Genomic DNA, 15,485 nt, shown 5'->3' with positions numbered 1-15,485 from the left:
TTGTCCCCAGTGGGACTGGAGCTGAGAAGATCATTATTCAAATCAGAAAACTAGGGGGACCAGCAGAGACCCCTCCTACTCACCCCTTTGTCCTTCCTCAGATGCCCCACACTTCAAGTGACCCAAGGAACCTCCGTGGGGGTGCTCAGCATGCCCCTCCTGGGACCTTGAGGGCCTCTGCTCTGGAGCCCTTGATCCCAGCCTCAGCTGTGGGGTGCATCCAGTCTGCTGAGGGAGGCTGGACCCCAGGCCTTCCTCCTCAAGCTCCACCACCAGCTGCCCAGTTGGCCCCCAGGATCCCTCCAGGGAATGCTTTCTTCAGGCCACAGGGGGCCTCCATGGAGAGAGGTCCTCCCTCCACCCAGTCCAAGGATGACTCCTGGAACCCCAAGAGTGTTTACCAGAACTTCCGATGTTGGCAGTGCTTCAAGTCCCTGGCCCGGAGGCACATTCCCCTAAGTCCTGATGCTGAAGCTCTTTCCTGCTTTCTCATGTGAGTGGCCTCCTCTTGGAGACACATTTGACTGTTTTGCACCATTCGGATACAGAGGACTAGGGATGGATACCCCAGGTTAATGTCTCCAGAGTTTCTTGACAGTAGGTCATGATGAGAGAAGATCTATCCCTGGTTTATGACTGATTTTCAGGTGTCTTATCTCAAGTGATACCTCCCTCTGTTGGGGGTCCAGCCATTCTCTACTTTGGTATCATTATCCTAGTAACCATTGACATAAAAACTAACAATCAGAGAGTTGTCCTGTGATCGAGTGAGGAGCCATGATTTGAATTGAGGTGTGACTACAAACACCACACTCTTCCCCTTGCACTCTACCTTCCAGCACTAGATTTGAGCATGTGTTGTCCAGAGAAAGCAAAATCCACAGAGATCAGGCAAATAACTCTAGTTTTGCCCCCACACACATTGTTCTGGAGATTTCCAGTTAGAACTGGGAGGTGGCAAAAACTGTAGAGTTGTGAAGCACTTGGCTCCAACTCGATTTGTAATCCTGGAGAGATTACCTCACTTGGTAACCTTACCTGTAAGGGTTTATTCCATTTATTTCAGAGTATTGCTGAGACGGTTACATGAGCTAATAGACAAAGTACTTCATAGACACAACTTCTCATGCTTTCCTACATTACATGATAACTAGTCTTTTTCCTTATTATTATAATTCTTAGTTTTTAAAATTGTTATATTATCATTGTAAGATTTTGAAAGGACAAGAAGAGCAAAAGAGCTCACAAAAGGCAAAACTACCCTAACTAAAGAGTGTGAATGAATGATTAGCAATGTGGCCCAAGACCATGGGCTGTTGTGACTGTGAGACAGAAACCGTGATGATATTATTTTCACACCCTGAACTGCCAGCTGTCTCTGCTCTGCACTGCCCCCAGTAAAATTATGTGTCAATGGCAATAGAGCCTATATCAAATAACAGGACACTTATTTTTTATTTACACAATGCTTTTCAATTTTTGAACTCCCAAAAATATCTCCTGCCCCAGGAAAGAAATTCAAGGAAGTCCCCCAAATTTCCAGCTTAAGAGTCTTAATGATTCTCCCACATTCTTGAGCACTCTTGGAGCAAACTCTCCAATGCAGGCAGCAGCATGACCTTCTGTATCTTGAGGCAGCCCATGGCTGTCCATGGGCATGGGCTTTAACAACCCTTGGCTTTGCATATTAACTCCTCTTCGTATTCTGATGCTCTGTTTTCCAAAGCACTAATCACCTAATAGTCACCTGGGAAGTTGTTTACTTAGCTTTTGACCCCTGGGAATAGGCCCGGAATCTCCTTTTAACGTGTTCTCCCAGTGCATTCACTACACAGTGCCATTGAAGCTACAAAGGGAAGTCAGAGATTCCAAAACAATCATTTCACTGAGCTGGACTTTCAGAAATGAATCCTTGTATTGATATTCAATATTCAGTCAGGGATCGTAAACGGCAGATGCACTTAAAATCACAGGGTACACATAGAAAGGAGATCATGAAGGGACAAATGGTGGATAGATGTGATGGGGTTCAGGTGATGCTGGCTGGGTAGTATCAGGAAGGGGTGGGAGAAGGTGCATGTAGAATGTTACTGACACGGGGAATTTTAGCCCAGTGCTTCGGTCACTGGCCCGTCGGAAGCCTACCATGAGCCTGGACGAGGGACTGCAGAGAGCCGTGCAGGAGTGGCAGCAAACAAGCAACTTTGATCGGATGATCTACTACGAGATGGCAGCAAAGTGAGTCCAAGGATCCTTGTTAAATTGCGAGGTTTTGTGGCTGGGTGTGATTGGGGAGGACAAAGCCAGGCAGGGGTCTTGCTTTGTTGCTGGTCAATAGAAGGGATACTTAGAGAGGGGGTGTCAACTAGGTCACTATTCCCTGGATACTGATGGACCAACTCCTCTGTGCCGTCACTTTCACCTTTAGTACTGGGCAGGTTTTCACCTTTCTTTCATAGGATGCTCAACCCTTCTCTGATATTGGGTCTGCAGATGTCATGAAATTGAAGGTCTTAGGATGGGGTTGAGGGTAATTCCTACAGATCCTCTAGGATTGTAGGCTGTAGCCTCTAGGTTGTAGGTACTTTGCAGGGGTGACATGCTTGATAAGGCATGTTTCTACCTGTCTGGGTGTCTGGGCAGCAGGAGCCTATTGGCACAGGACTTTGGGCCCACCTCTCCTCATGAGATAATGTCCAAGTGGTTCTCTGTCATTCCAGATGAGTTAGAGGTGGAGGAGGTTGGTTAGGGGAAGCCAGGATCTCAGATATCCTGTGAACAAGTTGTTCAACTGCATGTTAAACTCTTGGCTAAAACACAAAGCAATGACAAAAAATAAAATAAAAAGGACAGCATTGGAAATTGAATCCCTTCCATAATGTTTCCTTCTACTTTCTTTCCAAGCATTTCTGCACCCCATGTCTTCATTTGGTTTACTGTTCCAAGGCTCTAGGATTCTTAGATCTGGGCACTGATCCCTCCTTTACTTATAATATTAACATCCCAGATCCCAGCATGCAATCACTGTCAGCTCATCTGTCTAGTTTTTGCTATGACATCCTTGACTTGGGGATGATGGCCACCTTTGTCATCCTGTCATGGAACACACTGACTAATTTAATTCAAGAACCTACATCAAGATTGTTGAAGCCCACTAGATCCTAGTTAAGACAGTGTATAGTCTAGCAATTACAACCTGTACACTCAACTTTCAAAATCTGCCCAGAACCAAATTGATTCATTTCTTTCACATTCCCCTTAAGTGATGATGAGTTTTGCTGTAGGTGAATGGGTGATGTGGGGACCTCATGAAGTACCCCCAAACTGTGGTTGTACTGCCAGGAGCAAAACCCCTCTTGGAAAAGCACTTATCCAAGACCTTGATATCCCTCCCAAGACACTTAGTTTCCCCTATTGTTGCTGCTGATCTCCTTTTGTAGGCAATCAGTGGGCCAGGCTATGCTGTCAACACTGCTTGTGCCTTCCTCCCATGCTAGGTTCAAGGAGTTTGAAATTGAAGAAGACAGGCAGATTCAGATGTTGGAGGAGAAGAATGGTTTCCAGTGCCCTCCACCTCCAGCCCCTCCAAATCTTCATCCACAGGTGCCCCCAGGCACTATGGAAGGCCAGAAGCCAGGTATGGCTCATCACATTCCAACAGAAGACTAGGTGCAAAGGGGACTGAGAGAAGGCAATAGAACTCATGAGCTGCATTCCTTTCAAGATTTGCCTTCTGTGTTTCCAAAGGAGAAACCCATCGAGAACCTAGTTTCTCAGTTACCCTTTGTCATGGGCTAGGTCAATTTTGTCAGCTGTCATAACTGCACTCTCATCTTGAATGTCAAAAGGGACACATTTATATAATATTCCTGATGATTAGGGGGTGGAGGAAGGGATAGCTTTCAGGATCACAAGTTCCTCTTTTTCTTGAACAGAAACTTTATCTAAGGTCATTCATCTTTTAAACTTTATCCTATAAATGTTCATGTAGTTTCAGATTAGCCTGAACCAAGTGGAAGCATTTTCTATACCTAAAATATTACTCTCACCAAGATATGGTTGGAAAATAAAAGCTGGAGATTCATTCCACTCTTACTTCTTGACCTCTGCCTCTACCTTTAGTGTCCAATCCAAAAAAGTCAGGGCCCAAGGCCAAGGTTTCCAGGCAGAGGCAACGCAGACAGCAGCGGGCTCTGAAGACAAAGGCCCCCAAGGAGATCCCACCTGAAGCCGTAAAAGAGTACACTGACCTCATGGATGGGCTGGTGGGGCCTTTGCACTCAGCCTCCGAGGGGGAAGATGGAAAATCGGAAGAGGAAGGACATGGACAGCAGGAATGTGATGGAATCTATGCAGACCCGGATCTCCTCAACTACATCCACCAGCTGTGTGCAGAGGAAGACTTCATCACCAAGGTGGGTGGATTTTAGGTGAGGTGTCTAGCAGAGTCCTTAGTTTTAGCACTGTCAGCATTTCAGGTCTGTGCTTCTTTCCCAATCTGTTGAAACTTGTGTCTATTCCTTATCTCCTGAGCAGTGTGGAGTGGGTACATGTATGTGTATTTAAGTCTTTGTGTGTGCGTGCATGTGTGAGTGTCTCTATGTGTAGCTGGTTGTGCTCATCATCCCAAGCATCCACAGATTGCAGATTGGGGTGCCGTGTCAATGCTTTCCCTCCTGCTTCCAAAACCGACAGGTGGCTCTTTCTCTAGGGTGCTCAATCTCCTTTTATTACTGTTCCCAGGTGGAGGCTGTCATTCACCCTCGATTCCTAGCAGAATTGCTTTCCCCAGGAGCACATGTAGACTTCTTGTCCCTAACAGAGGAGCTGCAGCAAGAGGAAGGACTCACGCCCACCCAGGTAAACCAAGGGTGGGAGGGCCTCACAACATGTAATCCACATGACCTTGTCTAACATGCTGTCTTGGGTGGCATGGCTCCTGGAGAAAAACTGCGGAAGGTGTGGGGGTAAATGGAGAACCAGTAGGAAGGAAATTATGGAGAGGTACGGGGTAGGTGTGGGTAGGACTGCAAGTTTGGGAATTGTGCATAGGAAGATGGGCAGAATAAGCTATAATATATGTATACAAAACCTACCTGCCTTCTGGCCAAGTGCAGTCATCTTTGCCACACATTCAGCCACCTCATGTGAGAAACATCTGCAGTCATTAATTCTCTATTTCCTTGACCACAGCTGGCTGAGAAGCGTCTGCTGCCCTTGAAAGATGTAGAGGTTTTGGAAGCACCTCCAAGTTATGATAAACCTGAACTGGACAGAGTTCCTTCCACATGCAAGTCTAGCAATGGTGCAGAGAGTAAAGCTGAGCATGGCCAACTTCTAGGGATTCAAGTTAGTACTGGTGCCCTACACTGGGATGGCAGAGCAGACAACAGCCTGGATCCCCCTAAAGACATTGCTGTCTCTCCAAGGAGTCAAGACGATCCACAAATCATAAAGAAACAAATGTCTTACCATCACCAACACCAAAGACACTCTTCCCTTAGATTCGGAAGCAGAGATGAGGTGCCTCTGCAAGAAACCTTTCCTATAAGTACCAAATCCAAGCCCACAGATGGGTCCAATGAAGAGGAGGATGAGGAGCTCCCCAGCCTTGCATTCTTCTTGAAACTGCCACATCAGCTGCTGCCATGGGGACTTGTCAAGAGTCCCCTCGCTCACTCAGGCCATCACACCTCTGGAATCAGGAGAGCACATGGAGAATCCCTGTCTGTATCGTCTCTGAAAAGAGGTCACAGTCAAACTCCTCATCCTGATGCCAAGTCTCCAAACACGGCTTTAGTTGAAGGTCCATCTTCTGCTGGAAGAAAATCCCACCTCATAGATGACTTTGGGGCTCCTGGCAGGCAAATGTTGGTGCTGGGTGCAAGCCAATCCTCTCAGTCTCGAAAAAGAAGGTGTGACCAACATCTGGATCCTAGAAAGAAGAAGCCCCGCTGTGGAGTATAGGGAGCAGTGGGACCAATCTCTCCACAAAGAAGACCTGCCATTGTGGACCCCCACAGTAGATTTCCTCTTGCTTTAACCAAATGACTCTACATGCAGCTTCCTGGTCCTACTGTTACTCCTTGGAAGTTCTAGAGACTGTGGGGAGGACAGTGAGGGCCTTCAAAGGCTTTCCAAAATTAATATGATACCCTTGGTAGGGGAGGAGGAGTGGTAGTTTTGGGCGTTTTATTGAAAATGTATATAAAGTTAGTTTTGATTTAAAATGCTCTCCGTTCTGCAATATTGTATTTGTCCAACATTGCTACTTCAGGGATGGTGGGATGTTGAAGGTGGAGGGATACGGATGGCTGCAGTCTTGGTGGATCCACAGGTGACTGACCTAGTTCTGTCCTCCTGCTTCAGTCTATATTCTTTCAGCCTGCTCCTGGGAAAAGAGAAATGTCACGGTCTTCCTGTTAAGTGACAAGTGCCCATTAGTGTCTTTCCTTATGCCTTCTCACAAGGCCTGGCTCCATTGTGGGTGGCCATCATTGGATGGCCACCAGGATATTATCTGTAACTCCTAATACTTTCCTCATGGAAAGTTGCTCTTCTACAGTTTTGGTTTCTGGAATATCAGCTAATTTTCTATAATTGATATGTGAGTCAACACCTTCCCCGAGTGTTCCTGTGCTTTCCTTACCTAAGGATGTAGACATTGGAGCTTCCATGGTCCTCAGCAAGTGCAGGCCATGTGTTGTGGTTGGTTTGAGTAGACACCCCCGAGCCTGCTTCCTAGGGCCATGAATCTGTATATTTCCGCCTCTATAGAGGAGATAGCACATTAAGACTCAGGATTACTAAATGTATAATTAGAGTTGGCCTATTTCTTAATGCTAATAAGGACAGAAAAAGGATGTGGGCCAAAAGAAGATTCACAAGTCCATCAAAATATATATGCATGCAATACGATATAGGGACGGAGGATATGAAGTCGCTTTGTGTATTTCGGTGCAGGAATGAGTCTTGTCCAAGTAGCTGGGGAGGGATTCACTTTGTGGCCAAGGGGGCTGACCTCAGGAACCTTTGTGCTCTTCCAAGGATCGCTCCACAAGCACTGCTCCCTCTCCTCCCTAAATAATGACTGAAATTTTTATATGGAACACAGGTAGAAAATTACACTCATGTCTAAAATTGTTTCTTTCCAAAGAAAGTCAAACCAACTTCATTGTAAAAAAAACAGAGAAAAATAAATGGTTTGATTTGTTTAGCATGCCGTGGGCTGCCCTTCATGTGCAAGGGATATTTAAGCTGGGAAGAAGGTGGAGAAGGGCTGAGGCCCTCAATCAAGCCCGTACCTGGGCTCTTGTCCAGGCCCATGGTTAGAGTAGTTAGACAGCGTTGGGATGTGGGATTTAGTGACTAGGATTTGATTCTGGGGGGTTTGGAGAGTTTAATTGAGCACTGGGTGGACATCTTCTGGACCTGAATTAAGAGGTAAGTGTCCTATGAGGATACAATCAAGAAAAAAACCCAAGATCAAGGAGATACAGTGCACACCCTCTTTGTATTGAAAGTTTTTTTTGTCACCCTCCAACCTCTAATTAACCTCTCAAATTGAGGTGTTCATGGTCCAGTCTCTCGACTCATCCTGTCAGCCCTAACAGACACTGAGATTCCCTGACACACACCCTTGTTGTTGGCCAGTGCTGCCTTCTCTAAGTTCTAAGTTCTGATTCCTTCCGCATTGACTTTGTGGTTTCAGGCAATCCATTACTCCCAGAGTGTGTCCTCGGCAACAGCTCAGCACACACAGCTGGGGTTGCATTGCAGCGTGGTGTCCCATCATATAGGCAAAATGACGATAAGGCTGCCCTTTCACCAAGGTTTCCTGGCACCCATGCTTCCTGCTGGCAGAGTTTGGGATAGAAAGTCACATATCAGGACCCTCTCCTCTTGTCATCTTCACATATTACCCACAATTCTGTCCACAATTTCTCCTTCACCTCTACTTCTTGTTCCAAAGTGAGCAGCATCCAGGGGCTGTCTGCCCTCTACTGTCCTTTCTGTAATGGAATTTTGTACTTGGCCATGCTTTCCACAGCTGATGTCCTCTCTCCGTTCCAAGCTGGACCTCACCGGAGTGATGTGGGACTCATAGGCTGTATGTCACAGAGGCAGTATGACAAGGGTTGGGCACCAAGCAACAAATGTCTAGAAGATTCCTAAGCACCATGTCATGCAGGCTCCACTTGGGTAGAGCATCCTCATCATGTGTTCCCATACTGCTTCTTCCTGGTGTTGAAATCAGTGAACACACCAGTCATTAATTGATAATATATTGAGGGAACAAAAGAGCCCATGCTCCACCATTCACTGCTGTATGACTTTGGGAAAGTCACCAAGTCCTTTTCATTCCAAGTTCTTTATTGGAAAATGGATGTAACATATTTCAGCTCAGGACGTTTGAAATAGTAAATGAATCCTGCTTGTAAGAAACTAGTTTAACTCTCCTGTGGTCTCTCTTTTCAGTCAGGGACGGATTTCATCATCACTTTAGTCCAGGGCTTTTTGGCTTTGCTCTCATGTTTTCGCATACCTGGGTGTCATCTCCAACTCCCATCCTTGTTTTGGTTGAAGAGTTGACAGCAGGTGGGAGATTCTGGTGTTGTTCAAACACTGTTCCGTGCCCAATCCCGAAAATATGTCCATGAGCCTACAGAGAGAGAATTGCCTGGAGGGCCATTCTGCCTGAACTTCCTCATTGATCACCATCTGACAACCATGTGCCAAAGCCCACCAGAAGTGTTGGCACATACTAGGCATTCATTCCACTGAATTGTTACTTCTTTCCTTGGTTTCTATCTCTTCTTTGGGAACATAGGAAATGGCAGAGTTTGTGACCTGAAGTGTTGAATATCCTTCCAAGATAGTCAGGAATGGAGGAAGCCTTTGGAGGAGAAGTCCAATTCCTGCCCTCATGTCTGCTTGACGTTCAGAAATTCACACACACCCCAAACACACATCTTTTTTTTTTATTGACTTTGTAATAATATTACATTAAAAATATATATGTGAGGTCCCATTCAACCCCACCCCCCCAACCCCCCTCTCCCCCCCCAACAACACTCGTTCACATCATCATGACACATCCATTGGATTTGGTAAGTACATCTTTGGGCATCTCTGCACCTCATAGACAATGGTCCACATCATGGCCCATACTCTCCTCCATTCCATCCAGTGGGCCCTGTGAGGATTTACAATGTCCGGTGATTACCTCTGAAGCACCATCCAGGGCAGCTCCATGTCCCAAAGACGCCTCCACCTCTCATCTCTTCCTGCCTTTCCCCATACCCATCGTCCACCATGTCCACTTTTCCCAATCCAATGCCACCTCTTCTATGTGGACATTGGATTGGTTGTGTCCATTGCACCTCTAAGTCAAGAGGAGGCTCAGATTCCACATGGATGCTGGATGCAATCCTCCCATTTTCAGTTGTAATCACTCTAGGCTCCATGGTGTGGTGGTTGTCCTTCTTCAACTCCATCTTAGCTGAGTGTGGTAAGTCCAATAAATCAGATTGTAGGTGCTGGAGTCTCCAAACACACATCTTCACACACACACATTCCACTGCCCACCGCCACCTCACTATATACTATCAATGTCCTCCCCAGGGTTTATATTTCATAGTAAACAACTCTTGCAATTCTTTACTCCAGAATTGTATGAAAATATACAGGTATAGAAATAAATTTTTTTTTTCACTCAGGATAAATCCCTTAAGGAACATCCAAACTATTGCATACATCAATAGTGTGCTCCTTTTTTTTTTTTTTTAGAATCCACTTACATATGTTGAAAGACTAGTTACCAGCCATGGTTCCAATATGAGTTACATTATGGTTTACATTTTAGTCTATAAACCTTTTATAAATTTTTGGTGATATCTAACATGGCCTGTATCCATCACTTCAGGATCATGCAGAACACCTCCCTTGCCTCTCAGTGATCCCCTCTCCAAATTATTGTATTCATCTCTCCCCCTGCCCTCAGGGCCCACACTGACACCCAAGCTTCACTTCTTGAAGGACAAGATTTGTAGATACATGCAAGAATGCTGAGGGCTTGACACACTAGTCTGTCCTCCCCCACTGGGAGCCACCTATGCTCTTGTCCCTCTGTGGGAGAATATCAGGCCTCCCCAGGATGGGGTCATAACACCTTCCCACTCACTGTATGGGTCTACACTCCCTCATATAACACACTATGACATGATGAGCACTTACAAACTCCCTAGAAGCCTGACCCAGGTGCACCCTGTGCCAGAAGATGCACCAAACACCTTAAACCGGTAACCCTTCCTTATTATATTTTCTAAAGAGGTTTCTCATGATTACAGTTTCAACCACTACCTGACAATCTCTTCTGTTCTCCTGCTCCGCCTAACACTCCCCCCAATTTCTTGGACCATCTCACCCATCCTCACCTCAAGCATGCAAAGCCGAACCCAGTAGTGTCCCTATATCCCTGTTGTATCCCTTCACGCACAACTACTTACCTCTAATTTATCATAGGTTTCCCCCATGTGGGTGTCAACTCACAACCTTTCACTCACCAACTATTTCCTGTAAGCCTATCTTCCAGTCCCTAACTCTCTGAGACAGTTTGATTTGCTTAACTCATAACAGAGAGGTATTCTACTGTATTCTACTACAGAATTATTGTGACTCTAGCAATGGAAATTATAGCATTGATATAATTGATATAATTGATATATCAGTGGCCATGGGAGTTGCTGAAGGCAGGGAGAGGGAAAAAGAGGTGTGATATTGGGGCATTTTGGGGACTTGGAGTTGTCCTTGATGATTTTGCAGGGACAGATGCAGGAAATTATATATCCTGTCAAAACCCAGTGAATGGACTGAGAGAGAGTGTAAACTACAACATAAACTATAATCCATGCTGTGTAGCTGTGCTCCCAAATGTACTCACCAACTGCAATGAGTGTAACACATTAATGAAAGAAGTTGTCAATGTGGGACGAGTGGGGGTTGTGGGGAATGGGGTATATGGGAACCTATTTTTTAATGTAACATTTTGTGTGATCTCTGTATCTTCAAAAAACTTTACAAAAAGGAACAATACTTTTTGAGCACATACAGAGTAAATGAAGTAGAGAATATTTACACTTAAGCTAAATGAGGAAGTTCAAATATTCTGAAGGCTGTCATACAAAAAGTGGGAGTTTGGCTGTTCAGTATTTCTTCAAAAGGCAGAACTTAATCTAAGGAATAAATAGTAGCAAACAACAGGATAGCAGGATAGTTGTGCAAGCATATCACTGATCTAAGAGTTTCTTTTCCAATATCATGCACCTTGTACTTACTTTTCCCTTCTGCTGAAGAGTGGTGGAACTTAACACTTCTAGACATCTTAAATAATTTTTTGGGAAGCGGACTTGGCCCAGTGGATACGGCATCCATCTCCACATGGGAGGTCCACGGTTTGAACCCATGGCCTCCTTGGCCCCTGTGGAGCTGGCCCATGCAGAGTGCTGATGCCCGCAAGGAGTGCTGTGCCACGCAGAGTTTTCCCCCGCATAGGGGAGCCCCACACAAAGGAGTGTGTCCCGTTAGTAGAGCCGCCAAATGCAAAAGAAAGTTCAGCCTGCCCAGGAGTGGGGCCGCAGACACGGAGAGCTGACGCAGCAAGATGACACAACAACAAATAAGAAATGCAGATTTGAGAGACAGACAGACCAATGGAATCGAATTGAAAGTTCTGATATAGAACCTCATATATATAGCCATGTAATATTCAATAAAGCCACCAAACCCTCTCAACTGGGAGAGAATGGCCATTTCAACAAATGGTGCCTGGAGAACTGGATAGCCATAAGTAGAAGAATGAAAGAGGATTACCATCTCACACCTTATACAAAGATCAACTCAAGATGGATCAAAGACCTAAATATAAGAGCCAAGACCATAAAGATCTTGGAAAGCAGTGTAGGGAAACATCTACAGGACCTTGTAATAGGAAATGGCTTCATGAATATCACACCAAAAGCACGAGTAGCAAAAGAATTAATAGATAAATGGGACTTCCTCAAAATTAAAGCCTTCTGCACCTCAAAGGAGTTTGTCAAGAAAGTAAAAAGGGAACCCACACAATGGGAGAAAATATTTGGCAACCATATATCTGATAAGAGACTTATAACTTGCATATATAAAGAACTCCTATACCTTGAAAATAAAAAGATAAACAACCCATTTAAAAAATGGGAAAAAGATTTAAACAGACACTTCTCCAAAGAAGAAATACAAATGGCTAAAAAGCACATGAAAAAATGCTCCAAATCTCTAGCTATCAGGGAAATGCAAATCAAAACTACAATGAGATACCATCTTACTCCCATAAGATTGGCAGCTATGAAAAAAACAGAAGAATACAAATGCTGGAGAGGATGTGAAGAAAGGGAAACACTCATCCATTGCTGGTGGGAATGGAGAAGGATCCAACCATTCTGGAGGACAGTTTGGCGATTTCTCAAAAAACTAGCCATAGATTTGCCATATGACCCAGCAATACCACTGCTGGGTATATACCCATCAGAACTGAAAACAAGGACACAAACCGATATATGTACACCAATGTTCATAGCAGCATTGTTCACTATCGCCAAAAGTTGGAATCAATCCAAATGCCCATCAACAGACGAGTGGATCAATAAAATGTGGTACATACACACAATGGAATACTACTCGGCTGTAAGAATAAATACACTACAAACACACGTGATAACATGGATGAATCTTGAGAACCTTATGTTGAGTGAACCAACCCAGGCATTGAAGGACAAATACTACATGACCTCAATGATATGAAATAAGCAACCTGCCTCAGAGAGCTAGAGACTGGAAAAGAGGCTTACAGGAAATCGGGGGATGGAGGAAGGATGTGAGCGACGTCTGCAGGGGTGGAATCTATGATGAGCTGACAGTAAGTATGAGCACAAAGAAGGGACAAAATGAGGGCAAGGGGTTGCCTTCGGGTGGGGCTTTGCGGGTTTGAGGGGGGCTGGGGATGGGCGGAGGGGTAATATTGTCCAAAAATTGGGGGGAGGGAGGGGCAACATACGAACGTAGGAGAGTGTCAGGTGTTCGTTGAGAGTAACATGTTGAGAAAATCGTATCAAAATATAATTAGGAGGGTTACCTGTTTAGGATGCTCAGGGCGGGTAGTCTGATGCGGACAGACTCCGGGGGAATAGCTGAAAGCTCATTTTGCCAGGGTGGGTTGTACCATTGGGAAGAGACCCAAGAAGTGAGAGTTGGGGTGGACCCACATCCTGGGGAGGACTAATGCCATCAAATAGAGAGAACTGTATCTCTCATGAGAAAGGGTGGCTCCCAGGACATTAGGGCAGTTGAGAAAGTCAGGCCCTGAACACTGCGGCAAGTATCTCTGGACGTGGCTTCTCGGGAAATGGAGATTGGCTGGCGCTGTGGGCCCCAAGGGGAGGGGAAAATGGATGTTGAATGGATGGAACCAAGGTAAATGTGGGGGCAAGAGAGGAGTTTTGCGAGAGTACACAAGGATGAATATAAAACATGTAATATTACACCAAAAACATATAGGGGATGACAGACTAATAATGTAAACCATAAGGCAAAACATAGGATAACTAAAAAATTTAGAAAACTGTACATCCTAAAGTATGGACCACATTGTAAGCACAGATATCACCTTGTTTGAAAGCTATTGTTTCGGAATCTGTACATCAGTTTCAGGAAATATGATATGAATAAGTTAAAAGATTATCACTGTGGAAGGGAAAAGGTTTTATGGTGGATCTGTGGGAGTACTGTATATTGTATATATGAATTACTGTGATCTAAGACTCTTGTGAAGAGAAGCTCAATAATTAGAAAAGAAAAGAAAAAGATAGGATGTAGAAATTTTTCCAAATCAATATGTACTCTAGATCTAACCTTTAAACTCATCGCTATATTCCACTTTACTAGTAAGGGAAACTGACATTATATTGGGATTCACTTTACAGGAAGTTTTGGATCACAGAGTGGTTCAACAATGATGGCGGAGGAATACTGATATGGGATGTTATTGACAGGCTATATATGGTTGACAGGGAGTTATACACGGCATATGTCCAGGGTACATGGCAATGTTTAGATATACTAATAGTGGAAACAATTAAAAACAACAGCTGGGGGGGGTACTGGGTTACTGGCTGGGGGGTCTCTGTCTTGGTCCCTGGGGGAGCAGCAGCAGTCCCCCAGGTGCAACGGTAAGAACCAGGAAGGAATGAGAGCCCAACGGTGGGCTCCTGATACTAATGGCTATGCTTGTGAGCCTATACACCTGCAATAAGAACAAGGCCTAGAGTAGCATTGTGCCTGGGAGTTTCCTCCTGACAGCCTTCATGTTACTCAAATGTGGCCACTCTCAAAGCCAAACTCAGCATGTAGATGCAGTGCATTCCCCCCAGCGTGGGACATGACACCCGGGGATGAGCCTCCCTGGCACCGAGGGATCACTACCACATACCAGCTGAAGATGCAACTAGAAAATGACCTTGAATTGAAGGTTCAATGCGGATCAGCAGAATATCCCTGTCTACATATAATAACATGACTTTAAAATGCTGTTTGACCTAATGTAAGGGGGAAATGGAAAGGAGAAATGAGTTAATATGGCTATGAGTCTCTAAAAAAGAGTCTGGAGGCTGTCAGAAGGAATGCCCTTATGCACAACTGAGCAGAGTCTAAGAGACAGATAAAGTAGATACAACCCCAGGTATTCATTCCTTTGAGGGCTAAAGAGACCCACGGGTTCTATGGTCATGGCAGATGGGGTTCACTGCCATGTCAGATGGCTCTTCTTTGGAGCTGGTGTTTCTGCGTGATGAAATCGGACTTAGATGGGATCTCTTTTCACAAGACTTTCATGCTACTTTACTGGAATTGTAGATGGTATTGGGGTTTAAGATATATTTAGGGGATTTGAATCTCTGGACTGACAATATGATAGGCAGGCCCTGAGCCTCAACAGACTTCAGCTCCTACAATCTGATTTATTGGACTCACCTCACTCAGCCAAGATGGAGTTGAAGAAGGACAACCACCACACCATGGAGCCTAGAGTGCCTACAACTGAAAGCGGGAGGATTACATCCAGTATCCATGTGGAATCTGAGCCTCCTCTTGACATAGAGGTGCAACGGACACAACCAATCCAAGGTCCACAGAGAAAAGGTGGCATTGGAATGGGAAAAGTGGACATGGTGGCTGATGAGTATGGGGAATGGCAGGAAGAGATGAGAGGTCGAGGTGCCTTTGGGACTTAGAGTTGCCCTAGATGGTGCTTCAGGGGCAATCACCGGACATTGTAAATCCTCCCAGGACCCACTGGATGGAATGTGGGAGAGTATGGGCCATGATATGGACCATTGACCATGAGGGGCAGAGGTGCCCAGAGATGTACTTACCAAATGCAATGGATGTGTCATGAT

General features: G+C 45.0%; 2 protein-coding genes across 9 annotated transcripts in view; one reads left to right on the top strand and one right to left on the bottom strand.

Moving 5' to 3' along the window:
- Positions 1-15,485, bottom strand: part of LOC131276066 (NUT family member 1-like) — a 75,204-nt gene that overhangs the window by 24,724 nt on the left and 34,995 nt on the right. For 7 of the 8 annotated variants that reach the window (XR_011647589.1, XR_011647590.1, XM_071212265.1 and 4 more), the window contains one exon: positions 6,650-6,771. Coding sequence is in view for 1 of the 8 variants with exons in the window: in XM_071212269.1 (XP_071068370.1) it covers positions 6,650-6,771 (122 nt within the window). In the remaining 7 variants the exon portion in view is untranslated. Of the gene's footprint in view, positions 1-5,479; positions 6,392-6,649; positions 6,772-15,485 lie in introns of those variants that run through there. The other variant, XR_009183546.1, reaches the window with a different exon arrangement.
- LOC131276124 (NUT family member 2G-like) lies at positions 2,147-5,967 on the top strand. Its single transcript, XM_071212270.1, has 5 exons — positions 2,147-2,238; positions 3,498-3,637; positions 4,123-4,415; positions 4,744-4,860; positions 5,194-5,967. The coding sequence occupies exons 1-5, from the start codon at positions 2,147-2,149 to the stop codon at positions 5,965-5,967; spliced, it is 1,416 nt and encodes a 471-aa protein (XP_071068371.1).

The sequence above is a fragment of the Dasypus novemcinctus genome, chromosome 26 (assembly GCF_030445035.2).
Source record: "Dasypus novemcinctus isolate mDasNov1 chromosome 26, mDasNov1.1.hap2, whole genome shotgun sequence".
NCBI lineage: Eukaryota > Metazoa > Chordata > Mammalia > Cingulata > Dasypodidae > Dasypus > Dasypus novemcinctus.
This window is presented reverse-complemented; position numbering and strand designations above follow the sequence as displayed.

Bases quoted from the DNA above. Each gene is read 5' to 3' on its own strand.
- LOC131276124 (XM_071212270.1), top strand. From the start codon at position 2,147: ATGAGCCTGGACGAGGGACTGCAGAGAGCCGTGCAGGAGTGGCAGCAA. The intron at 3,638-4,122 runs GTATGGCTCATC...CTCTACCTTTAG, and splicing joins TATGGAAGGCCAGAAGCCAG to TGTCCAATCCAAAAAAGTCA. The intron at 4,861-5,193 runs GTAAACCAAGGG...CCTTGACCACAG, and splicing joins AAGGACTCACGCCCACCCAG to CTGGCTGAGAAGCGTCTGCT.